Source organism: Littorina saxatilis, linkage group LG14 (assembly GCF_037325665.1).
Source record: "Littorina saxatilis isolate snail1 linkage group LG14, US_GU_Lsax_2.0, whole genome shotgun sequence".
Lineage (NCBI taxonomy): Eukaryota > Metazoa > Mollusca > Gastropoda > Littorinimorpha > Littorinidae > Littorina > Littorina saxatilis.
The window spans coordinates 35,318,858-35,346,677 of record NC_090258.1 but is presented as its reverse complement, the minus strand read 5'-3'; the positions used below and the strand labels follow the sequence as shown (position 1 = coordinate 35,346,677).

Sequence of the window (27,820 nt, the reverse complement as noted above, 5' to 3'; positions counted from 1 at the left end):
GTTGTAGTGCGTTGTGTTGTAAAGTGTGTTGTGTTGTGAAGTGTTATAGTGTGTTGTGTTGTAGTTGTGTGTACAATTGTAGTAGATCGTTGTGTTGTAGTGTGTTGTGTGGTAGTTTTGTATTGTGTTTTGTTGTGGTGTCTATCTGTCTGTATTCCTGTCTGAATTAATCTCTGCCTGTACGTAGGTCTGTGTGTCTCTCAGTATGTAAGCCAGTACGTCTGTATGTCTGCAAGTATGTCTGTCTGTATGTTTGTGTGCCTGGTTGTCTATATTTCTGCCAGTGTGTATGTCTGTCAGTATGTCTGTATGTGTGTCTGCCTGTCTGACAGTATGTCAGTCTGTATTTCTGCCTGGTTGTCTGTATTTCTGTCCATATTTCAAATGTCATGACACAAGTTCATTTCTGGAAAACGACTCATCGATGCAACGTCCCCTTTCTTTGAAAGTGACAGTTGACTGCGTTTTTCGAAGTGCTGAGGTTGCAATGACGTGGCAAACACCCTATCAGCTAGTGACGTGGCAAACACCCTACCAGGTTGCAATGACGTGGCAAACACCCTATCAGCTAGTGACGTGGCAAACACCCTATCAGCTAGTGACGTGGCAAACACCCTATCAGCTAGTGACGTGGCAAACACCCTACCAGGTTGCAATGACGTGGCAAACACCCTATCAGCAAGTGACGTGGCAAACACCCTATCAGCTAGTGACGTGGCAAACACCCTATCAGCTAGTGACGTGGCAAACACCCTATCAGCTAGTGACGTGGCAAACACCCTATCAGCTAGTGACGTGGCAAACACCCTATCAGCTAGTGACGTGGCAAACACCCTATCAGCTATAGTTTCTGACCCCACTCTTTTCCTTTTCTTTTTCCCCTGGATGAATGAAATAGTCATGTCCACAATAATGCACACCGACTCACACACACACACAAACACGCAGAAATTACCGGAACAGTTTTATTTTGACTGAACGTGACTTGATCAATCAAAAAGCATACCAAGGTTGACACAAAATGATTTCTTCTCAGCTTACTGTGACAGTCAGAAAAACAAACCCCACATACATATTCAGTGCCATCAAAAGTGACAACAGTGAAACTGCCATGTCACATTACACACATTTTAAATACACCACAAACCCTATAAATCATGCCTTCGCATTGTAAGCTGAAGACACACACAAGAGTCCCTTTCTTTATCATCATTATCACTCGCTCACTCTCTTCCCTGTTTCTATCGTCCTTCTTCACAGCACATCAGTCACTATAACCATGCACATGGGTAACGCTTACAGTTCACCATACGCGCTGTTTCTCTTTACATTTCATACTATATAAATAATCATAACACTGTGATTGTTTTTTCCGTTGTGGAGATAGGGGTAGGCTGGTAACAAAACGCTACACACAGGATGCTGCATCAGAAATAATTCCTGATACATGTTGCAAGCAGGGTTTTCTGGCGTGCAACAAATTTGCTGAGTTTACAGGTAAAATAGGAACTCATACTAAGTGTCAGTATGTAAGTTGACAGAACGGTTGAGTTCCTTGGTACATACTGCAAGGGGAAAAAAAGGACGTGTGAATACACAAGCGTGTATAGCACTGTACATAAGACACACAAATACACAGGCACAGATTCTGTAACATGCACAGGCACTGACTAATGTAATACAAACACAGCATAATAATCTCAGTACACTGGGTAAACCATAACCTATCACACCGATGCGCTTACAAAAATCATGTTCGCCACAAACACAATATTAGCAGGCCAACCCTTCAGTAAATCTCTAATTACATACAGCAAAACACAAACAGTCATTGAACAAAACCATGCTTTACATGCACATTTCTGCCCTGAAGTGAATGTAACATGCAACTGAACAAACTTAAGACAGAACATAGCACAAGTTTTTCTCACAAACCAGTCACCACACAAACCATGCAAACTGTTGTATGCAATGCACCTTTGTGAATGCAAAACAGAAGGTGATATATGTAAAAGTGCATGAATCAGACAAGCAGAATGCAAACGTGCGACCACATCAGATTGTTCTTACATCTTTAGGAGGGAAACACATGTTGGTTTAAGGGGGTCAAACTCTGAGTCTCACAAGGATATCTCCCTTACTTCACTTTGACTACCAAAAATCCCCCAAACAACCACAAAATTATGCAAATAAGTCTGCCAAACCTCCCAGTCTCAAAGAAACCTGAAGAAATAGAGTACACTTCATTTGGCACTTGAGTTAACCTGTGCTGTTTACACAACTGGCAGCTACAATTCCTCCACTCACGTACAGATGAAGCAAGCAATATTGATTCTTATCAGCTACATTTGCAGGTGGAATTTTAGCTTCCTCAAAGAGAAGAGACAAGGTATGCAAAGCAAGGTCACAGAGATCAGGGAGACAGAGACAATCGTTAAAATCCCAAAGCCACATGTCCTCCTACATGCATAACCACCATTTCATGAGAGTCACATTATCAATAACCTACAAAAAGACAATTTGCATGCAAAAGACTGTAAAATGAAGAGGAATGAGTTCTGTTGTCCATTCTTTCTGGACCACATAAAAGTATTTGTGTAATGTAGAAATCATGCACAAAAAACTTGCACACAATTCACATTTTTCTGGGAAAAGCCTGTACATGAATTTGGAGATGAATATTAGTAGTACATGACACGTAACAAGTTCTCACATTTTTACACACGCACATTCACCCAAGCATGCAAGCACCGGGGCATTCTCACAAATAAATGCATAAATGAAGGCTGGACGCACCAAGTTTAAAGCCATTATCACCCACAGAGCGATGTGAGCAAGACATTTAAATATTCAGTACCAATCGTGAAAACTGACTCTAAAAATCTGAATAAAATGAGCATGGGTCATGTTGTCTCACTTTGCTAGGGATATGCGTACCAGCTACAATATCAAAGGTTGTCCACAAAATGCTGTTCTCCGCCCGTTTTCAAGATACAGCCACCTTGCAGAAACTCTTTGATTTCTTGACCACACATAAATACACAGCACTCCCACAAAGTATGCCTACGTTTACCAAGACGTCACACTTGTTCCAATGTATACATGTAAAAGCAGATATATACAGCTAGGTGAAACAATCACAAGTGTCTGAGAAACATCCATGAAGTGGAATGAGAGCCCGTTGTAATGCAAGCCGCACATGTACTGAAATCCATTTGTATCTGAATAAAAACATTTGAGAAGTCCACAATTATAAGTCCTTTTCCCCAGAAAAAAAGGATGGCTTATAATGTCTATAAATATATGCAACCCCCTTTCACTTCAAAAAGCAAGTAACATACTCAAATTCATTGTTTTGAAGGGAAATAAAAGAAAAACATGTGATTGTGAAACTGAAGCCCAACGAAAGTTTGGTGAAGTGCATGCAGTCAGGTGGGTGAACAAGGCCTTCAGATGGACAGGATGGTGATGACACTTTGGCACTTCTCAGATGTCATCACTCCATAGGTTATCAAACTCACACCATCAAGATGTGGGACTTCACTTGAAAAGAGAGGAAGTTCTTTTCTTTATTTGGTGTTTAACGTCGTTTTCAACCGTTCAAGGTTATATCGCGACGGGGAAAGGGGGGGAGATAGAATAGAGCCACTTGTTGATTGTTTCTTGTTCACAAAAGCACAAATAAAAAAATTGCTCAAGGGGCTTGCAACGTAGTACAATATATGACCTTACTGGGAGAATGCAAGTTTCCAGTACAAAGGACTTAACATTTCTTACATACTGTTTGACTAAAATCTTTACAAACATTGACTATATTCTATACAAGAAACACTTAACAAGGGTAAAAGGAGAAACAGAATCCGTTAGTCGCCTCTTACGACATGCTGGGGAGCATCGGGTAAATTCTTCCCCCTAACCCGCGGGGGGAGAGAGGAAGTTAAGGGGGTCCCTAACATAATGGCATTAGGCATGAAAGAGAGATAGTGAAAAGTAAGTTAACCATTTGGCAGTCTTTATATTTCTTAAATAAAAACTAACAGTGCTAAAGCAACCAACACAAAGCTATGATGACAAAAAGTAGGAGGCCAAGATGCACAGGACAAGACACACGAAGCAGAAAGCACTCAGATCCACACCATGCACTTTATACGCCTCAAAGCAGGCAAGTAATGGGTAGGGGCATATTTTGGTCTCAATAAGAAAAGGACTGGTAAAGTGCATGTTTGTAGTTTATATGACCCAATTCTCCCTATCTATTAAAAATGAAGCCAAATACAGTGTTGTTCATCATGACACCTAAATACATTTTCTTTGAAAATTTACCCCCAAAAAACGACATCCATCAAGATTAAAAACAACAACAATAAATTACTGGCCATGGAAGCAAGAGTCCATCCATTGAAGAAAATAAGAGCACAAACACATCTTTAAATGACACAAAAAACATCTCTTCAGCTACATACAGTAAGAAAAAAACAAGTCGCGTAAGGCGAAAATACAATATTTAGTCAAGTAGCTGTCGAACTCACAGAATGAAACTGAACGCAATGCAACGCAGCAAGACCGTATACTCGTGGTCCACCACTCACGGCATAGGCAGTGAAATTGACAAGAAGAGCGCGCGAGCGGGGTAGTGGTTACGCTATGCTGCATAGCACGCTTTTCTGTACCTCTCTTCGTTTTAACTTTCTGAGCGTGTTTTTAATCCAAACATATCATATCTATATATTTTTGGAATCAGGAACCGACAAGGAATAAGATGAAAGTGTTTTTAAATTGATTTCGAAAAAAAAATTTTGATAATAATTTTTATATATTTAATTTTCAGAGCTTGTTTTTAATCCGAATATAACATATTTATATGTTTTTGGAATCAGCAAATGATGGAGAATAAGATAAACATAAATTTGGATCGTTTTATAAATTTTTATTTTTTTTTTACAATTTTCAGATTTTTAATGACCAAAGTCATTAATTAATTTTTAAGCCACCAAGCTGAAATGCAATACCGAACCCCGGGCTTCGTCGAAGATTACTTGACTAAAATTTCAACCAATTTGGTTGAAAAATGAGGGCGTGACAGTGCCGCCTCAACTTTCACGAAAAGCCGGATATGACGTCATCAAAGACATTTATCAAAAAAATGAAAAAAACGTATGGGGATATCAATCCCAGGAACTCTCATGTCAAATTTCATAAAGATCGGTCCAGTAGTTTGGTCTGAATCGCTCTACACGCACGCACACACACACATACACACACACATACACACACACACACACACATACACCACGACCCTCGTTTCGATTCCCCCTCGATGTTAAAATATTTAGTCAAAACTTGACTAAATATAAAAAGAATCTGAAGAAAAAACATCTCAAGATACAATAAAGTCTGTTTGCTTTGACAAAGTTCAAGCCCAAGTCCCCCATCTTCCCTTTCTAATACTTTTGGGAAGAAAGCTTCAATCCACATGACATGGAATGGAAGCTCCTTCAAATTCTGCTTTAGCTGTGTGCATCAGAATTCACTCCATGACAGACAGAAAGATGAAATGTTCGTGTCATTCAAGGACAAGGTAATGTCAAAGTGTAGCATTAAAGCATAGGCTTCACATTCATTCATGTCCGAGACAAAGAGAGAGTATGCAACTCAAAACTAATCAACCACGCCATCACATGTTCCTTCAATTTGTTGTGAGCTCGTTCTTATCTTTGGTGGCAGTCTTTAAGTAGATATGTTGCTATAACCTTTCAAACAGCCATTTGCGCTGTGTTCTCTATTCTGGCAGCATGCCACTGCACTTGAAAAGAAAACTCTGGGCTAAAAAAGCACGAGAGAAAAATGTCAGAAAAAAAGTAAATGCACGTCACCTTGGCACAATATCAAGTAGCGGTAGACCTATTCCGTGACGCCACAGCGAGAGTGGAAAATATTCAGTGTTAAAGTCCGTGCTCAGCTCAGACAATGTTCTACTGTCCTAAAAATCCGAGCCTCCCAGTTTTTCCTTCCACTCACTACACAGAGCCTATGACAAGTATTAAAAAGTCATATACATTTGTAAAAAAAAATAAAAAATAAACTTCAGACCTAGTCAGGAATGTGGCCCTGCTAGCTAAACAAACACACACACCAGGAGCAGCTACTGTCCGTGTCAGGGATTCTGTAAAATGAAAGCTCTGGAAGAATATTATCCCACATCCTGCCACTCCTCCGTTTTCTGTGTCGATGATTCATAAAGTAGTGCTAATGTGTAGTTCTCCTTGCATGTAGTTCTCAGGGCCTAGCATTGGCAAAAGTGAGTTCAGCTTACAAAGGTGGGGGTCTGGGGGCCGCAGTGAGGCCAGTGGGTTCCAGGGGCAAAGCCCCTATTTGAAGATTTTTTTGAGATTTTTTACCTAAAATGACCCCCCCAAAGAAGATTGAGCAACTAAATTATGCCTTCACCAACAAGCAAAACACAGACAGAAAACAAGAAAACTGACAATCTTGTGTTATTTGGCCTAAAAGTGCCATTCCCACTTCCAGGAATACCTGGATTCTTTGTCACTGAATGGCTGACCACGTTCAACAATGTCGCTTCGAGACATTATTTCAAGTCTAGAGCCACAAAACACTGGCACAAAGCATGCTCGCGCGATGCCAGAGGAAGTGCGTGCTCAAGCAAACTGTCAAACCGATTGAGAATTGAACGCACAAAAAGAAAGCTGGGACTGTTTGGGTTTACCGTTTGGGAATAACAGGTTTTTGCATTTCGGCGTACACCAAATCGAGTTCCGCGTACTGGAGATGTTATTTCGGCGTAAAGTACGCCGAACGGCTTACAATGCTAGGCCCTGAGTTCTCCCAGTGTGTAGTTCTCCTAGCATGTAGTTCTCCCCGTGTGTAGTTGTTGTAGCGTGTAATGCCATCATGTGAGTGGTGCATGCTGAGTGTGAGACACAGGTCATGTGTCGGACATGGTGGGAGACATGATACCGCTGCGCGAGTCCTCCTGGGCACGCTTGATGTACAGGTTCAGCAGCTTCATCTGTGCAAACACACACAAAACAAAGATCTGATATACACATTTCATGCTTAACAGACAGACATGAACATCAGTGAGACATATGTGGAACCAGTCCCCTGCCAACTGAGAGAACAAGAATTGAAATAAACAAACGACAAAACACAAAGCAAAGATTTCCCACAGGATTGTTCTCTACTTTGTCTTACCATCTAACTTTATTAGATTTTCGCTTCATAATTTACTTCCATTTTGAGACCTGATTTTGGAAGTGTGAAAAGGGGAGTTCCACTGTAACCTGTGAAACAGAATATCTTTCTGGTGTCCACAGTGATTACAACCCTCGTATTCCCAGATCCAAACATCATTTTGAAGAAATAATCAAACACAAAACCAAACAAAGATCAAATAACAAAGCTATTTAGTAAGAGCCAGAGCCAGGGTGTTAACATGTAAAACAAAGAGAATAAAAGTGGCCATGACCCATACGTATTCTTGAAAAGTCTGTAACTCATATACCGGACAGTAAAATCCCTCCAGTTCAATAAGTCCGCTACCTGGGATTCATGAAACCCCGGAAAGGGCTTACCCAGCTGAATAGTTAGAGGACCGATTCCCCTCCTGTGAAGTCGCTACCTGTCAGGTAACTTCACCAAATAGTCTGGTTTTTTTCCCCCATACGTTATTTAAAAACAGCCACTTCTGAATAAATTGTTTCCAAATATTGTTTTTAAGTTTATGTCTCTCATGATCACACAATGGTATCATTTAAGCATCAATTAATCCAGTACAAATAGCAGATATTGCTCACGAAAGATTTCAACCGATGCTCGAACATACCAAAGCGTGCGAACATCTTCTTTAATACATTTCATTGTCATGTTTACTTCATTTGCTACCGTGGGCGAATCGTTAAGCTCTTTGCCTGACAAGCTGTTGAGTTGGAGTTCAAATCCCAGTCTGCCCAATTTTCAATATTATTTTTGTACCATTTTTCATATTTGTTTAGTTTTGCTTATTGCTTACTTATCTTATGGTTCTGGAATCAATTTTCTTTAATGCTAGGTTGCCAATTGAAGTTACATTTGTGTTGTCATGTTTTTTCCCCACTGACCTTATTTCGTGAACGTCCACTCCAAGGGTGTTTATTTTGTGGCATTTCTCTCCCACGTAACTTTTTTTTTCCGTCTTTTTTTCTTCTATATTCTAATTCTGTGTTCTCATGCTTGTTTGTTTGTTGGCTTTTTTGTTGATTTGTCTTTCTTTATTATTTTTTTTCATATTTGTTATGATGTTGTTTTTCCCCATTCTAAGGCCATGTTTTTGTTGTTGTTGGCATGTTTACGAAATTGACACGGAGGCGGAAACGTCGGTAACGCATGCGCAGAGAAGAGAAAGCATGGGGAATCTCCTATTCTAAAAATAACCAACACTGGCAGCGACCGACCTATTACCAGACTGACATGAATACCGGGGGAAAATAAACAATTACCGGGCGGTAGTTATATTTTGACTTTGCCGGACACAATTTAACAGACTTAAGTTTCAAGAATATGGGCCCAGTTCATTCAACACGTGGTTCTAGGACAATCCCCCCCCCCCCCCCCCGGACTTCACCCCCCTGGACTTTTCACCCCAGACAATCCCCCCCTGGACATTTCCCCCCTAAGACTTCTCCCCCCTGGTCAATTTCCCCCACGGACTTATCCCCCCGGATCTATTTCCCCCCCGGACAATACCCCCCTGAGGTATACCCCCAAATAGGCAAAACTTTGCAACTTTGACATACGAGAAGAAAGTCAAACCAATTATCTACCCTGAATAGATTGTTTTGTTTTGCTACCTTGCGTATTTCGCGTGCTATGCTATTCCTACTGATGCAGGTGTCGATCGCAAGAGCGGTCAAAAACGGGACTTTTTGCGTCATTTTTTTAGGGGTATCAGGACAAAAAAGTCTGCACTTTAGCAATGATTTGGTGGATTGCTTTGAAACTTTCGGAATATTTTACCATTTACATACTAGAGATACTTCGAGCAAAATTATGGATTGGATAAACAACCGTAACGATCCAAACTTTCGCACGAAGTATCTGTAGTATGTTGGTAAAATGTTCCGAAAGTTTCAAAGCAATCCACCAAGTCATTGCTAAAATGTAGCGCTTTTTGACATGATACCCATGAAAATTGACGTAAAATGTTCCGTTTTTGACCGCTCTTGCGATCGACACCTGCATCAGTAGGAATAGCATAGCACACGAAATACGCAAGGTAGCAAAACAAAACAATCTGTTCAGGGTAGATAATTGGTTTGAATTTCTTCTCGTATGTCAAAGTTGCAAAGATTTGCCTATTGTGATTTTTTGTCAATTTTTCATTCGGCTCTTCCGTTTTTGTCTGGTCGATTTTGAGGGTACCCTTACTTGAGCGGCGGTCACGTGATCCCTGTAAAAGAAATATGTAATTCAAAAGGTGATCCTGAAGGTTAAGTGAATGGTCTTAACTGGCATATACAGTTTTAATTAAATGACACAGGAATTAATGCTTTAATTTGGGTTTGAAATTTGTTGCAATAATTTTTTGGCCAACTTTAGTTTGAGTGAGAGCGGCAGACACACCTTGCTACTGTTGAGGTCTGTGAGGTAAGGTCTGAGGGACTCTCCAATCTGCATGTAGATGTTGACCAGACAGAAGACCGCCGCTTTCCTCACACGGCTGTCACTGTCGTCGTAACCCTGAAAATATCACATCACATATATCATTCCCCTATTTGATCGCCCACAATTGAATGCAAAAATGAACTGCACAAAAGTGGGGGAAAATCATCATAGCTGGAAACTGACTTGGCACAATCAACAGTAAATGATGGTTGGCATAAAGAAATCTAAACAACCGAGTTCAGATAGAGCTCTATGCACACACACAGGCATGCACACCTCCCCTAAGCCTGATCTATGACATAACACACAGGCATGCACACCTCCCCTAAGCCTGATCTATGACATAACACACAGGCATGCACACCTCCCCTAAGCCTGATCTATGACATAACACACAGGCATGCACACCTCCCCTAAGCCTGATCTATGACATAACACACAGGCATGCACACCTCCCCTAAGCCTGATCTATGACATAACACACAGGCATGCACACCTCCCCTAAGCCTGATCTATGACATAACTAGAATTAGTCACATCGTTCCTGACCAGTGACAAATGAAAAAAATGTACATGAGAAGTGGGGTACCTTTTCCTATAACAAAGAGAAAATCAATTGAGTACTCTGATTAGTACACATAAATTGAAAACATGACACAGACAAAAAGCACACATAGAGACAGAAACACAGGTAGAAAGACAGGCAAGACAGCTACAACACACACACAGAACTAGACAGGACATTTTCACCCACCATAATGAGGCCTGGCACAGTACTGGGCAGATGTCTCAACAAGACTTCCTTGGGCACCAGCTTCACCACCTGAAACAGTCATCTCTCATTTCTTATCTTGGATTCTCTTCTGTGTCCACTCCAAGTCTGGCTTCAAGGCACACTTCTTCCCCTGAAAACTGTTGTGTATTGTACTGTATTATATGGTAGTGTATTGTACTGTACTGTCTATTGACTGACCTCAACTTACATCTTGATGGCGGCCCAGTGGATGGGGAACTTGGCAGTGTGGATGATGTTGTGTATTGTATTGTACTGAATGGTACTGTATTATATTGTAGTGAATTGTATTGTACTGTACTGTCTTTAGACTGACCTCAACTTACATCTTGATGGCGGCCCAGTGGATGGGGAACTTGGCAGCGTGGATGATGTTGTGTATTGTATTGTATTGTACTGTATTATATTGTACCGTATTGTACTGTACTGTAGTGTATTGTATTGTAGTGTAGTGTAGAGTAGTGACTGACCTCAACCTGCATCTTGATGGCGGCCCAGTGGATGGGGAACTTGGCGGTGTGGATGATGTTGTTGAGGATGGGCAGGGCCTGCTCGGGGTTGATGGCGTTGGGGATGACCAGCGCGCACTCTTCCGCCGCCCGCTGCACCTGCAATTCCCCAGGCTGCTTTTGTAGACAGGGTTTGAGGGTCGAACCCATCAGAAAGGTCAGGTTAGTTCATCAGTTAGTCATGCTACTGCTCTACTGACACTCAACACCGCAAACAGAAAAAAAACCACCTAGTAGCCACACTACTGCTTTACTGACACTGACAACACCACAAACAGAAATAAGAAAAGCAAATGCTTACACACGACTCACCTTTGTTATCCCCGCCCCTCCCTGAACCACCTTACCCCACAGAAGACTCCCTCCCTTTTAAGATCCCCAACAAGACATTTTCAAGACCCTGTTTTCTAAGATATTCTGTTCATAAGCTCTGAAAGTTTACCCCATTTAAGACCTGATTTTCTCAGAGTTTTGTAGGTCTTAAAAGGAGGATTTCACTACCTATGACCCCACCCCCCCCCCCCCCAAAAAAAAAGCTGTTCCAGTTTCATAAAATAATGTTCAAGACAACTCCTTATGTGATCTGTATCAATCCATTTAGTTATTCAACCCTAAGAATATTTCACATATTCAAACTTGCACAACCCCAAACCGGTATCTCCTTCCCATCACCTGATCACTTACTAGCCTCATAAACTCAATATCCACCAAATTTTGAAAAAAAAGAGATTTTTTTTAACAAGAATCATAACAATTAATATAGCAAGACTTCCCTTCTTTGTCTCTGTTATTCTAGTGAGCAAATATCCTGCGATATTGCTCCGTAGGCCTAAAGTTCGGCCATGACATAGGCAAATAACTTGCGCAGCCGCAGAAACAGGAAATCTTTTATGAAAATAGTGACGTTTTGACTGGAAGCCAAGCCAATTTGACCTCTTGATTCCGACCATGAACCCGCTGTTGATAATCTGGAAGGTCGTACCAGAGATACAGATCTATCCCTGGTCGTGCCGATTCATAGATTCAACCTACAAACTGTGACCTAGCTCGTTTGTGTTCAGATCGTCAAGCAATGCGTGGAATCTTTTATTCTAGAGCCTTATGGCTCGTTTCGACAAGCATTAAACGAATGAAATTAACCACATACAGTTAATTTCTTCAGCAAACTGCAAACGCAGTTGGATTGGGTGTTTTGTACAGAAATTTCTTCCACACAATAGATTCGCTGATTTATCTCACGAAGCCCAACACCAACACAGCGATTGCAGAAGCAAACTTTGTACCTACACAACTGAGACACAAGACTGATTATTTCACAGCTGCTATGCCAACAGAGAACAAAGACGTTTTGGGTACTCACGCGGCTTCATCAAGTTTGACCCACGGACCAGCCATTTTTGCGACGGCCGGAGTCCACCAAACCAAAAACAAATGACGTCTCTTTCGTTTTATGTGTCATGACGTCTTTTTTATGACAGTATGCACGACAATTTTTTCGCTTCCGGTGTCATTTTAGACTGAGGAACAAGTCACTCGAAAGTAGTAGCTAAACCCGTGTGTTGAAACAGCTGAAACCAGGGTCCCCACTGGTTTTTAGAAACAAAATTCCATGACTTTTCCATGACTTTCCATGAGCCTCAATAACATTTTCCATGACTTAGATCCACAGGTCGCCATTTCCGAACACGCAAACTTTTTACGTCTTGTCACTGCCAGTTTTGACACTGGCTTGCTTTGCACTGAATTTGAGTCAGTTTCTACGCAGTGTCTCTTCGACAAGCAAGTCAAGCATTTGCTACACAGTCAGATTATCGGTAATGTTTGCTGGTCCTGTCATTTCACTTAACTGGACCAGCCACTGTTTGTATCCATCTGCACTTTCGTAAATTCCGTTTCGTAACCGTCACTGTGACTTGACGAACTGTCATTTTTTTCACCGCGATACACAGTTCATTGCGAAGATCTTCCTCGGTAATTCGTTCCAATTTCGCATACTTTTTGTTGTCAACAAACAACTTGAAAGAAAGTTTCAAACTCATCATCCTCCATCTTGCTTGTCGAAGCGCTAAAGTACTTTATCGATGCAAAAACAAAAGCAGAAAACTTCGACGAAACCGACTCAAATGCAGCGCAGACGACACGACGAGATAACGGAAGGAAGTGAGCCTCGCTTTGGCTCAAGTGCCGTTAAAAATACCGTTATTCTCGTATGCAAATACGAACGAGAAGTCCGTCATACGAACAAGCCTTGTGCTGGCGACGCAAATTACGCAAATCGCTATTGGCTGGCAAAGGAAATTCCATGACTTTCCAGGCCTGGAAAATTAAAAATCAAATTCCATGACTTTCCAGGTTTTCCATGACCTGTACGAACCCTGTGAAACACTCTTTTGGGTTGCTGTTTCAATGTTTAACAAAACAGTGAAAAAAAGAAACAATGTTCAGTGGCGAAATGACAGCGGATTGAGTTGATGAAGGTACGAATGAAGCCTCTATTCACTCCGTGACAACCAGAGAACCAACAAAACTAGATTTGTAGCAGACGACAAACAAAGTATGTAGTACCTGTCTTGTGATGATCCGACGATTATGTCGTTATAAATTATCTGTACATTGTGAAGTCATTTCAAAACAAAAATTAGTTTTGATGCGTCACGGGATATACCTCCGATTCATCCATGGAATCGCGTGGTATTTCGTCTCGACAGGGTGAATGAATAAATCATGTCTTTTCCGGAACTGGGCAAAACTGGCCTTGCCAAGACTGACACAAAATATAGATCTACAACTTCTAGGCTTGCGTTGATTATTCTGCCCATGGTGAATTTCCCATGCTTTGTTTCCACATCCCACGACAAATTCTCCTTACTATGGTCATATATTCATCCATGGTGTAACGTTGTATTTTGTCTCGACAAGGTGAATGAATATATAAATGACGTCACTCGAGGCTCTCATATTCATTGACCCAGTCTCGACAAAATACCACGCGATACCATGGATGGACGGAGCTGTAATTTATACCTAATTTTCTTGACCAAATTGAGTTTTGGCTAGCCCAGACAAATTATGTATACTCAGACACTTGTGTAACCTAATTTCTGACACTATGACATCATAACATGATGCCATCACCAATAGTCTAGCCAAGACTGTGACTAAATCAAACAATGACATCATTAACACTTTCTACCCCACCTATGTTGACCAAGTTTTTTTTAAGCCGAGACCAGCTGTGCTGCAGCAGGTCACTCAGAATTGTAGTAACTGTGTAGTAACTGTGTATCAACACGCTGGATTATGCAGGCGTTAGATGGACGTTACAGGAAGCGACTGAAGCTAACAGTCTGAGCGGATATATCCGTACCTGGTCAGATAGGGACATATGAGTGGATACGGATATATCCGTACCTGGGAGACAATGAGTTAAGCTTGATGACCTCAAGACTTATTTTCTTGATAGCTCAGTGGATATTTCAGGGCTGAAAATCTTCTCCAGCAAACATTTTCATGCTGTGACTCTGAAATTAATGATGAAAACAAGCCATGTCTGCTGATTATCAACACCAACAATTGTGTACAATTTGGAGGCTTTTGCTCCCAAAATAACTGAGAAAATATCACCGTAAATTTTTTACAAACATGACCCCAGAATATGAAGGGGGTAAACCAAACTAGGGTCATGTTGGCAGATAATCAAACCCTTGAAGTGTTCAATGTTTCAAAGCTCTAGCTTCTAAAGAGCCTGAAATAACGTCAATGTTAGGTTATTATGAATCGAACATGACCCCCTGTGACCCCAAAACTTGACGAAGGTCAATCAAACTTAGGTCAAGTCGGGAGATTATCAAACCCTAAAAGTGTGCAAGGGTTCAAAGCTGTAGCTTCAAAAACATCGGAGATAACTTTAACGTTAAGTTTTTTGTCCACGGACAGAGGCTGGCCAGACGGAGACATATGAATCCTAATACTCACCAAATAATCAGGCGAGTCAAAAACTACCTTGTAGCCATACTACTGCTCTACTGACACTGACACTCAACACCACAAACAGAAACAAGTCGCGTAAGGCGAAAATACAACATTTAGTCAAGCATAGGTGACACTGTGCAAGAAAGCGAGACACTAGATCTAGATCTGTCTGTCTGCATGTGTAGCCTACTTACAGGGACACGACTGCCAACTAGTCTCGGCCCGCTCAAAATAACAATGACCGAGACTTTCAGTAATTCCTTCGCGTGACGTCTAACCCTCTTACGCCATAATGTGACGTCTTCAAATGTTAAAGTTTCTATCACATACACACACACATACACACGCACAGACAGACAAAGTTTACCATCGCATAGGCTACACTTACGTGAGCCAAAAATGAAAAAAACGTCTGGGGATATTATACCCACGAACTCTCATGTGACATGTCATGAAGATTGGTCCAGTAGTTTTCTCTGAATCGCTCTACACACACACACACACACACACACACACACACATACACCACGACCCTCGTCTATGTAAAAAAACCACCTAAACTCTGCATCCAGCTTTGTACCCCAACGAAAACATGAATTCCCATGTCATTACATTCAAATTTTATATGCCATTAAAGGCCCTTCACTTGGCTATCTGGCACACATTTCGGATCAAAGATTTCTGTCTTCTTCGTTCATGAGCTGAAACTCCCACATTCACTCATGTTTTTGTGAGTGGGTTTTACATGTATGACCGTTTTTACCCCGCCATTCAGGCAGCCATACGCCGCTTTCGGGTGAAGCATGCTTGGTATTATCGTGTTTCTATAACCATACGAACTCTGACATGGATTACAGGATCTTTTCCGTGTGCACTTGGTCTTGTGCTTGCGTGTACACATGAAGGGGGATAAGGCACTAGCAGGTCTGCACGTAAGTTGACCTGGGAGATCGTAAAAATGTCCACCCTTAACCCACCAGGTGGCCGCGTTGTTTTGTTTTGCTATCTTGCGTATCTCTTGTGTTATGTAATTTCTACTGATGCAGGTGTGGAGCGCATGAGCAGTAGAAAACAAGAGGTTTTTGCATCAATTTTGAGGGGTACCATGACAAAAAACACTGTATTTCAGCAATGACAAAATGGATTGCTTCGAAACTTTCAGGATCTCGTGTCTACTTTTGAGATGTACTTCCGGTAAAATTTCCCATCGTTACAGATATTTGTTGAGATGATATGCCATCTTCTGGAAAATATTTTAAAATGTGTAATAGGTTTGAAGTAAAATTCATGACTTTGCATGCATACAGACAAATGGATGGTACAAATACTTAAGTTTCATTTAAGTACAATCTGAATCACTAGTTTACGTTTGCTAGTCCTGTAAACACGATCGCTTTTTTTTGTGATGATTGTAGTGCCACAGCCATGTCCAGTCATCGGTGACCGCAGCATGTTTTGAGAGGCACTCAGCAAGATAACTGCTCTCAATAGGAAACAGCCTGAACATTCCATGTCTTCTCGTGTGTTTACATGGCTAGCAAATGTCCGCCAGTGGTCATACTTAAATGAAAGTTTGGCAGTTCTTGAAACAATCATTTTTTTGTAAGCATGCAAAGTCATGAATTTTGGGGATGTACATTCAAAAACATGTGACGGATTTAAAAACATTTTCCGGATGATTGCATAACATCTGAGTACAAGCCAATAATGATCCACAATTTTACCCAGGGTACATTGCGTATGTAGACTTGAGATCCTGCAAGTTTTGAAGCAATCCATTCAGTCATTGCTGAAATACGGCGCTTTTTGTCATGGTACCCCTCAAAAAGGACACAAAAAATCGTTTTCTACTGCACATTTGTTCCACGCCTGCATCAGTAGAAATGACATAACACAAGAGATATGCAACATAGCAAAACAAAACAACCTGTTCTGGATAGATAGTTGATTTGGCTTTCTCTTCGTATGTAAAAGTTGCCAAGTTGCACCTATTTTGAATTTTTTGTCGATTTTTTAATTGGTACCTGACGTTTTTGTCATGTCGATTTTGGGGGTACCCTTACTTCGGCGGTGGTCACGTGACACCTATAACAGAAATCTTTGATCTGTAATGTGTTTCAGATAGCCAAGTGGAAGGCCTTTAAAGGCAATTATTACGTTTGAATGAAATGAATGTTTTATTTGGTACAAAAGTGGGTGCAATAATTTTTGTGCAAAGTTTAGTAGCCACTCTACTGCTTTACTGACACTGAACACCACCCACAATGCTTAATTTAGCGGTAGCAAAGAGGCTTGTGATGGCGTAACATTAGAGATGAGTGCATCCAAGGTGGGATAAGAATTCAATCAGTTACAAATCACAGGAAAAATGAAGTGAGGCAGTAAAATATAGGGGGGAAAGCAGGCATCACATACAAAGAAAACTCAAAGCTTTGAGTAGCACAAGCTCCAAGTACAGCTGATGCCTACAGAGATGCTGCATGGTAGTACAACAAAATGTCCTTTATTTCATGGGGAGAGAAAACAGCAAACCTCATTCAACAAGCATTTGCTTTTCTAGTTACATGAAAGAAAGCATCAGGTTTTCTTCGACTTCATCACACAGGCTTTTTGTAAAAAAAAAGAAAATGACTTATTGGTGGGTGGTTGGGAATTACAAGTGTGCATGTTTATCAACTAAAACACCAGTGCATCCCATGGATACCACTATAGTGGGAAAGGCATGCAGGATTTGGGCATTGAAGTCTGATCAAGGTGGGAGGACTATGTAGCTACCGACAAGCAAGGGCAAAGCGTAAGCACACTATCTTTTCAAACAGGAATATGCACAGTGTCACAGTGTAAGAAGAACACACATGCTACAATATTTTACCAAGTATTCTTTCTAAACATGGCACTACAGTTCATCACAGAAACATGATCATTTTTGAAAATGTGTAAGAGGCTAGATATAAAAACAAAGCATGATGTACAGAATGCAAGACTTCCTTTCCACACATATGTAAACCAAACCTGTGAAGCATTGCTTCATTTACCAAGACATTGTGCTACATACACTGACCTTAGTAGAAGCCACCATCATTTATATTTGTCTCATACTACTTACTTGTCCTTTCTGACAAATTTCATGGAATAATTACAGAAAAAGCCAGAAACTAAATTCTCTTACATAATGATGAGTGAATACCTCCTAGAAACAGTGTCACTTTTTACATTTAGTCAAGTTTTGACTAAATGTTTTAACAAAGAGGGGGAATCGAAACGAGGGTCGTCGTGTATGTGTGTCTGTGTGTGTGTGTGTAGAGCGATTCAGAGTAAACTACTGGACCAATTTTTATGAAATTTTTCATGAGAGTTCCTGGGTATGATATCCCCAGACGTTTTTTTCATTTTTTCGATAAATGTCTTTGATGACGTCATATCCGGCATTTTGTAAAAGTTGAGGCGGCACTGTCACACCCTCATTTTTCAATAAAATTGATTGAAATTTTGGCCAAGCAGTCTTCGACGAAGGCCGGACTTTGGTATTGCATTTCAGCTTGGAGGCTTAAAAATTAATTAATGACTTTGGTCATTAAAAATCTGAAAATTGTAATTAAAAATTTGTTTTTATAAAACGATCCAAAATTACGTTTATCGTATTCTTCATCATTTTCTGATTCCAAAAACATATAAATATGTTATATTCGGATTAAAAACAAGCTCTGAAAATTAAAAATATAAAAATTATGATTAAAATTAAATTTCCGAAATCGATTTAAAAACAATTTCATCTTATTCCTTGTCCGTTCCTGATTCCAAAAACATATAGATATGATATGTTTGGATTAAAAACACGTTCAGAGAGTTAAAAAGAATAGAGATATAGAAAAGCGTGCTATCCTCCTCAGCGCAACCGCTACCGCGCTTTTCTGGATTGTTAATTTCACTGCCTTTGCCACGAGCGGTGGACAGACGATGCTTCGAGTGTACGGTCTTGCGGAAAAAATGCAATGCGTTCAGTTTCATTCTGTGAGTTCGACTGAGCTTGACTAAATGTTGTATTTTCGCCTTACGCGACTTGTTCTTCTTCTCTCCAATGACAAAACATACAAGAAGTAATAAAAGAAAAAGAACACTTAGCAGGTTTTCCAGACAGGTACTGTTTTATGACTTTGGTGACAATGACCAAATAATGACATATCTACCAGTAAATCACTTCAACTTTCACAGTGTTTGTTTGTTTGTTTGTTTGTTTGCTTAACGCCCAGCCGACCACGAAGGGCCATATCAGGGCGGTGCTGCTTTGACATATAACGTGCGCCACACACAAGACAGAAGTCGCAGCACAGGCTTCATGTCTCACCCAGTCACATTATTCTGACACCGGACCAACCAGTCCTAGCACTAACCCCATAATGCCAGACGCCAGGCGGAGCAGCCACTAGATTGCCAATTTTAAAGTCTTAGGTATGACCCAGCCGCGGTTCGAACCCACGACCTCCCAATCACGGGGCGGACGCCTTACCACTAGGCCAACCGTGCCGGTTTACTTTCACAGTGCTTGAACTGCAGATGTGATAGAGGTCAAAGTAGCAGCAAGGTCTTACGTCTTTAGAGGGGTCTTTGTGTGCCTCACAGATCTTGAGGATGGTCAGCTCAGCGTAGTCTCTGAAGCGAGGAGCCTGGCGCTTCAGGATGGAGCGGAACACGATCAGGGCGTCCATACGCATCGTTTTCTGTACAGTGAAAGAGAGAGATAAAATACAATCATTGAACTGTCATTGAAGAATTACAACAATATGCACCTACTTTCAACTTTTTTTTTTTATTTAGATGGGGATTTGGACAGGGAGAGGAAAATGGTGTGTGTAGGCAAGGACAGAAAGTGACAAATTATCTGATGATGAATGTTGCAATCATCTGGAATGCGGACCAACAATATGGACAGAACACAACAACATCCAAGCAATGGCAACCACTGAGTCTATTTGTAACCATTGTAAATGGCTCCTTGTCAAAGAAAATTGCAACATACAACAGAGCTAGATACAATGTCACCACACTCAGGGCAGTTGAACAGAAAAGGCCACACTAAGACTCGTTCAACAAGGACTGAAAAGCATGGTGTGGCGTAATAAGCTGTGCAGTTGAAGAGAACAATCCATGACTCAGCACAGCCTGTATGTGTGTGAAGGTGGCACTCAGCACAGCCTGTATGTGTGTGAAGGTGGCACTCAGCACAGCCTGTATGTGTGTGAAGGTGGCACTCAGCACAGCCTGTATGTGTGTGAAGGTGGCACTCAGCACACGCCTGTATGTGTGTGAAGGTGGCACTCAGCACACGCCTGTATGTGTGTGAAGGTGGCACTCACATCAGTGTCGCCAAAGGTCTCAATGAGGATGAGGAGGATGGACTTGAAGTGCTCGTCCCACTGCTCCTTGCTGATGGCGTTGTTCCTCACCCACTTCAACAGCGTGTCCAGCATCTGACGTCTCTCTCGCACCCTGCACACACACTCACTCTTTACACACTTTGTCATCACAACCCCCCCCCCCCCCCCCCCCCAAGAATCATTAACAAAGGGAAGCAATCATCTGAATGAAAGGGAATTAGAGGTGACAGCCATGCAGGACCAATCAACCAATCTGTCTGATTCTTCTCAAAAGACAGTTATCAACAAACTCACACAGCATATACTCAACAAACTTGCTGAGACAAAACCAACTAACAGTTATAGAAATCACTATAGACACATACAGTGGTACCTCTGTCAAACAATTTTGAAAATGTAACCAAAATTTGGTTGTAATACAGAGGTGTCAGAGAAAAACAGGTGGTAATATTAAGGGAGCCGTAAAATAGAGGAGTCGTTAAGGGAGGTACCACTGTGTTGCCATGTCAAAATATCAAGCACAATTTAGCACAATCTCCTTTGTTTTCAAGCCTGGGATGTTTGCTCCAAGTTAAAAGAACAACAAATTACCAACATAAAAAACAAAAACAACAAAAACTGATACAGAGAAGTGAACTGTACCTTTCATTGTGATTTGACAGCTCCCTCAGTATGTCTGGTATTGTAGTTTCCTTGTCATAGGATGCTGAAACAATGGATAAAGAGATATAAACCGATAACACAACTGGGACTGGGTGGCCGAGTGGTAACGCACTTGCGCTCGGAAGCGAGAGGTTGCGAGTTCGACCCTGGGTCAGGGCGTTAGCAATTTTCTCCCCCCTTTTCTAACCTAGGTGGTGGGTTCAAGTGCTAGTCTTTCGGATGAGACGAAAAACCGAGGTCCCTTCGTGTACACTACATTGGGGTGTGCACGTTAAAGATCCCACGATTGACAAAAGGGTCTTTCCTGGCAAAATTGTATAGGCATAGATAAAAAATGTCCACCAAAATAACCGTGTGACTTGGAATAATAGGCCGTGAAAAGTAGGATATGCGCCGAAAATGGCTGCGATCTGCTGGTCGATGTGAATGCATGATGTATTGTGCAAAAAATTCCATCTCACACGGCATAAATAGATCCCTGTGCCTTGAGTAGCGATATAAGACTTCATATATATAACACAGTACGACAGTCGACTTCCACCATATCGCGGTCTTTGGGGTCCAAAGATTTGAGATCGCGATATACAAGATTTGGGATGCAGAGAGGGGTGGGGGAGGGCAAAAAAAAAAGTGTGTGACCGAAGTCAGTTTTGCCCGAAGTCAGTTTTAAGGGAAGCAACTGCGTTTTCTTCTGAGTTAGAGAAAAACACAGTTATTTCCCTTGTCTATCGATCACTAAAAGCTTATATGTGTGTGTGTGTGTGTGTGTGTGTGTGTGTGTGTGTGTGTGTGTGTGTGTGTGTGTGTGTGTGCAAATACGAATAAACTTTATTGTCATGAAACGTAGTGTTTATAAGACACGGGAAGATAAATAACCAAATGATTACATGGTTTCTTTTTTTTTGGAAGCAATTATATACAAATTCTCACAATTTAGTTTGTACTTTGTCTACTTGCAAAAGTTGACTTGGTACATCATATGAATATATAGGTCGATTAATTTCACTCATGAAAGATTTTCGTAATTGGTTGTTTTCTATGCAGTTATCTAGAAAATGTATTTCATCTTCTATTACTCCACATGTTTCACATAATCTATTTTCCCTAGGTGTATTGCTGTATCTACCAGTTTCAATTTTCAGGTCGTGGGCACTTATTCTTAGTTTACACAACGACTGTTTATTTGTTACTATTCTTTGATAAAAATTTAACTTTGGTTAACTTTTTATTTGACCTTTCCAGAATTGTATATATTGGAGTTCTAATTTTTGACATATAACATATTTTAACCTTTTCACATTAAAAGTAGACTGATTTTTCCACACATGATCTAATCCAATGACTTCTAATAATTGTTTTACAAATGATATCCATGGATATGTTTCACTGCCTTTGGTGTACATAAGATTATATACTTTGTTCAGATGAGATGTTTTTGGAAGATCCAATATGTGTAACCATATTATGTTAATGCTAACTGGGAATCTTCCTAATTCTCCTAGTACTGGCACTACCATAGTTTTCTTATGTACCCCAAGAATTTGTTTACAGAATTTTGAATGAACTTTTTCAAGTCATGCATTCTTTAAAAAATGTGGATAAATCTAATTGTTCATTTGTATTAATCTGGTTTTAATTTTTAATTTTTAATCATTAATTTGTGTGTGTGTGTGTGTGTGTGTGTGTGTGTGTGTGTGTGTGTGTGTGTGTGTGTGTGTGTGTGTGTTGTGTGTGTGTGTGTGTGTGTGTGTGTGTGTGTGTGTGTGTGTGTGTGTGTGTGTGTGTGTGTGTGTCGCAAGAGTTCAGATGTGACATTTCTGTTGGAAACAATGTTCTCAAGAGATTAACTTGTGATGAGACGTTTTTCTTTATTATCAGATGACGATTTCTTTTCTTTTTTCTCACACTCGTGCTTCTTTTTTCGTCACAAACTTACGTGGTAATAAGCCACAGACAAACGTAAGCGTATAGCGACTCACTGCTGCACGCACAATCGCAATTATGCTTGGCTCGAGTGTTAAATTGCATGCCTGACTGGCCATACCGACTGGTCATACAATTGACTTTGATTGGCACGTGGCCAAGTGGACAAATAGTGGCAATACCGATCATGGCATGAACGTCCTTGAGTGGTGCACATGCACATTACAGGGGTCGTAGGCCTCGGTCTCCGTTTTAGAACAATTGACCTTACATCCTCTTAGTTTTGGAACAACAGGTGAGGTGGGCGTGGGGTGGGTGTGTGTATGCGTGTGAAGTTTGAAATGTGAAGTACAAGCCCTAGCGAGTAAACGTTCTTGCAACGAATTGCAACCCGGACAATAGACAAGTAAACAAGAACGCTAAATTGTGATTAACCATACAGTCAATAAAATGCACTGAAATACGTACACTTTCCTCTCACCTTCCGAACACACACACACACAAACCAAACCGTAATGTACACAACACACACATCGTTTGGAACACTACTGAGACAGAGAGAGAGAGAGACTGATGAGATGAAATGACGATTTATCAGAGAGATAGGATAGTTTTGAAAAGAACAAATTTGCCTGAGGCGAAATCTTGACTATTTTTGGGCTTTACTTGACTGAATATGTTAAAACATTTTTTTAAAAAGGTCGGTCCCATTTTTTTCCGGGGTCCAAGAGGTCTTTGCGATGTAGCCGAATTCGCGATTTAGTTGACTTCGATTTAGTGGAAGTCCCATGTACTTTAAAAAGTCTTCAGAATTAAAAATTTAGATGATTCAACAATAAAGGAACAGCCAATCCCCTCTCGGTCTTTCTCTCACAAATACACACACAGGAATAAAGAGAGAGTGAGCGAGTTTTCACCAACCTGTATCGCTGTCTTCTGTAAGGGCCATTTTGTTGTAACCATTTACTGTGCTTTGCTGAAATGAACATAGAACACATTCAGAGAATGTCCGTTGCTTGGGGAACCCAGTAGAGTTATGATAACTTATATACGCACACATTTTATAAAAAAGAAGAGGCGAAGCCTTCAAGGCTCACGTAAGAAATCGACAAACAGTAACACAAACTCAATCACTCCGTCACACATACACACACACACACACAGTAAGCATAGGTGACACTGTGCAAGAAAGCGAGACACTAGATCTAGATCTGTCTGTCTGCATGTAGCCTACTTACAGGGACACGACTGCCAACTAGTCTCGGCCCGCTCAAAATAACAATGACCGAGACTTTCAGTAATTCCTTCGCGTGACGTCTAACCCTCTTACGTCATAATGTGACGTCTTCAAATGACGAAATGTTAAAGTTTCTACCACAGACATACACACGCACAAACAAACACACACACACACGCACAGACAGACAAAGTTACGATCGCATAGGCTACACTTACGTGAGCCAAAAAGAAGACATTCCTGACATGTCTTGCAATATCAGCATTGGAAAAATCCAATTTTTTTTCCCCTACTCCCACAAGGCAGCCAAAACCACTGCAAATAAGTATCTCATTCATGTAACTGAGAAACAAGCACCGAATTCCTGAAAATCGGCTTTCACACAGTCGCATTTACGTCGTCTCCTTCCACCAATAATCGCACAGCATTTCCTGAGAGTGAGATACAGGCAACACTTAAAAAGTACCCCCCAACCCTCAAAGCACAGCCCTTCCCTCTCCCTACCAACACACAGACAAGACAGTTCCATGACTGACCTCATCTTGGTAGTGGTGAGCATTGTAAGCATGGAGGTTGCCTCGCCGTGACTCCACACCGTCGGGGCTGTCGTTGCGGATCTCCTGGATGCCGCTGTCCTGCGAGGCAAACTCACGCTTCTTCTTGATGTCATCGTAGCCGTCCAGCTTGGTTCCCAGGCTCAGGTTCTGGATGTCCGCCGACGTCTTCTTGATGGAGTTGTAGATGTCCTGAGGGTTCATGTTCTCTGTCTCAAAATCTTCCGGCTGGCCCTGGCTTTGTCTGCACAAACCACATAACATGTCATGTTTTGACACAGCTCTAGATTCCATGCTCTGTTTGTCTTCTTCTCCTTTTTGGGGGTGTTCAGGGTGTTTGTGTGTGGCAACAGAAGAAGAACCTATGACAGCAAGCACAAAACACAATACTAGAAGGCTTTTTTTTGTTGTCGTCCTCTTTTTGTTGTATATGACCACTGCCACAATGTTCACATGGTGTGGGCCGGCATTCCAAACCTACAAAACAAGGGCATGTGAGCAATGATTTCTGTATCTAAGAAGTACAATCAAATATATCACCTGTGTTCTTTCATCTTTTCTGCTAAATCATTTTAAGAAAACTTATATCCACAATGTCTGTTTGCACTAAGTAGGTAAGCAAATACCACAATTCAAAATTGTCAAAATGTATAGTTTCAGTGGAAAGGCTTCTACGAAGAGGAGAAAGCTGACCTGGAAGGGGGACGACTGCGCTGCTGGCCGGCGGTGGGGGAGGTAGCATTGCGAGGGGAGAGGACATCCGACGTTGTTTCGCTGGCTGTACGCATGTGACTGTGCAAAATCTTGGTGGCCCCGTCCTGACACACAAAAAAACGTCAGTGTCACTTTGCTTTCCTTGCCTCTCACCAGTCTTTCTCTCAAGCAGAGGGAAATAAGACAAAAGATAGGCAAAGACAGACTGAAGCAATGGTAGATGGAGGTTGCATAAACTGTCTCTCACAATCCTATTCCTCCAAATTTGTCACCTAGCTGTATCTCCTGTCCGTATGTACACATGCATGTATATTTCTACCGTCTCACTCATTCCTACCAACCCCTCCACTCCCTTGAATAAGAAGGGAAAACCAAGCCTCCACTCATTCCTACCAACCCCTCCACTCCCTTGAATAAGAAGGGAAAACCAAGCCTCCACTCATTCCTACCAACCCCTCCACTCCCTTGAATAAGAAGGGAAAACCAAGCCTCCACTCATTCCTACCAACCCCTCCACTCCCTTGAATAAGAAGGGAAAACCAAGCCTCCACTCATTTCCTACCAACCCCTCCACTCCCTGGAATAAGAAGGGAAAACCAAGCCTCCACTCATTCCTACCAACCCCTCCACTCCCTTGAATAAGAAGGGAAAACCAAGCCTCCACTCATTCCTACCAACCCCTCCACTCCCTTGAATAAGAAGGGAAAACCAAGCCTCCACTCATTCCTACCAACCCCTCCACTCCCTGGAATAAGAAGGGAAAACCAAGCCTCCACTCGTTCCTACCAACCCCTCCACTCCCTGGAATAAGAAGGGAAAACCAAGCCTCCACTCGTTCCTACCAACCCCTCCACTCCCTTGAATAAGAAGGGAAAACCAAGCCTCCACTCATTCCTACCAACCCCTCCACTCCCTGGAATAAGAAGGGAAAACCAAGCCTCCACTCCCTGGAATAAGAAGGGAAAACCAAGCCTCCACTCGTTCCTACCAACCCCTCCACTCCCTTGAATAAGAAGGGAAAACCAAGCCTCCACTCATTCCTACCAACCCCTCCACTCCCTGGAATAAGAAGGGAAAACCAAGCCTCCACTCATTCCTACCAACCCCTCCACTCCCTGGAATAAGAAGGGAAAACCAAGCCTCCACTCCCTGGAATAAGAAGGGAAAACCAAGCCTCCACTCGTTCCTACCAACCCCTCCACTCCCTTGAATAAGAAGGGAAAACCAAGCCTCCACTCATTCCTACCAACCCCTCCACTCCCTGGAATAAGAAGGGAAAACCAAGCCTCCACTCCCTGGAATAAGAAGGGAAAACCAAGCCTCCACTCATTCCTACCAACCCCTCCACTCCCTGGAATAAGAAGGGAAAACCAAGCCTCCACTCGTTCCTACCAACCCCTCCACTCCCTGGAATAAGAAGGGAAAACCAAGCCTCCACTCCCTGGAATAAGAAGGGAAAACCAAGCCTCCACTGTTTTCATTGTGCATATTTCTTTTTCCTACCAGGTGTAACTTTTTGTTTCTCATGTTGCATGTCACCATCAATTGTCTCTACTCATCTTAAAATCTTAACATCTAGAAAACTTGAGAAATCTCTTCATCTGCTTTCTTGTCCTGTTTTAAATCAACACTCCGGATTCCCCACCACACACACTTACATCTACCTGCCTGCATACACCTTACCTGGAATGCTTTTGGAAGTGCAGCCAACATGAGGGAGAACTCAGGGGGATTAAGGTTGAACAATGCTATCAACACCAGCTGGGCACTCTGAAACATCAGCAACTATCTGTAAATTCATTATCATCACCATTGTCATTATTATCATCATCAAAAGCAGAGACATCAAGTTTGAACGACAGTTAATTATTTAACCAACTTCCATAACACTTATATATATATACGTTCCACATAACAAAACACATACATTTGTGAGAACATTTTGACAGACAAAGATGGAAAATTTCCTAAATAAATTATCATTTAATTAATATACTTACCCGAATCACATTAGCATTGAGTCACCTGAGATGCTTATCACTGAAAAACGCTTACCCGGCTAAAGAATTTAAAGGGAAGCAACCCCATCACCAAAACGAAAGTGAAAGTAGCTTTGGTAATGGGCCAGTACACCGGGAGTTACCTCCCATACGGGTGTATGCCACGTCACTTCCTCTAGGAACACGTGCCTATTATCATACGGCTTTAAAAAATCTTAAAACCATAAGCGGGGCAGGTGGGAGGGAATACAGTATGTGATTCGGGTAAGTATATTAATTAAATGATAATTTATTTAGGAAATTTTCCATTTAATATCATATTCTTACTCCGAATCACATTAGCAGATAACATCAACAAGGCGGTGGGCTAGAAATGAATCAAAACTCACCATCAAGTTCTGGACAGGAACTGGCCTG

At 41.5% G+C, this 27,820-nt stretch overlaps 1 protein-coding gene across 15 annotated transcripts in view; it reads right to left on the bottom strand.

The window, feature by feature from the left end:
* Window positions 1–951: 951 nt before the first annotated feature.
* Window positions 952–27,820, bottom strand: part of LOC138947648 (CLIP-associating protein 1-like) — a 239,753-nt gene continuing 212,884 nt past the window's right edge. For 14 of the 15 annotated variants that reach the window (XM_070319156.1, XM_070319157.1, XM_070319160.1 and 11 more), the window contains 11 exons: window positions 27,087–27,173; window positions 25,383–25,507; window positions 24,672–24,933; window positions 23,820–23,874; window positions 20,955–21,018; window positions 20,292–20,424; window positions 19,527–19,655; window positions 10,927–11,079; window positions 10,418–10,486; window positions 9,622–9,738; window positions 952–7,030 (listed from right to left, as the gene is read on the bottom strand). In XM_070319156.1, the coding sequence (XP_070175257.1) occupies window positions 6,947–7,030; window positions 9,622–9,738; window positions 10,418–10,486; window positions 10,927–11,079; window positions 19,527–19,655; window positions 20,292–20,424; window positions 20,955–21,018; window positions 23,820–23,874; window positions 24,672–24,933; window positions 25,383–25,507; window positions 27,087–27,173 (1,278 nt within the window). In that variant the 3' untranslated portion in view covers window positions 952–6,946. The remainder of the gene's footprint in view (window positions 7,031–9,621; window positions 9,739–10,417; window positions 10,487–10,926; window positions 11,080–19,526; window positions 19,656–20,291; window positions 20,425–20,954; window positions 21,019–23,819; window positions 23,875–24,671; window positions 24,934–25,382; window positions 25,508–27,086; window positions 27,174–27,820) is intronic. The other variant, XM_070319159.1, reaches the window with a different exon arrangement.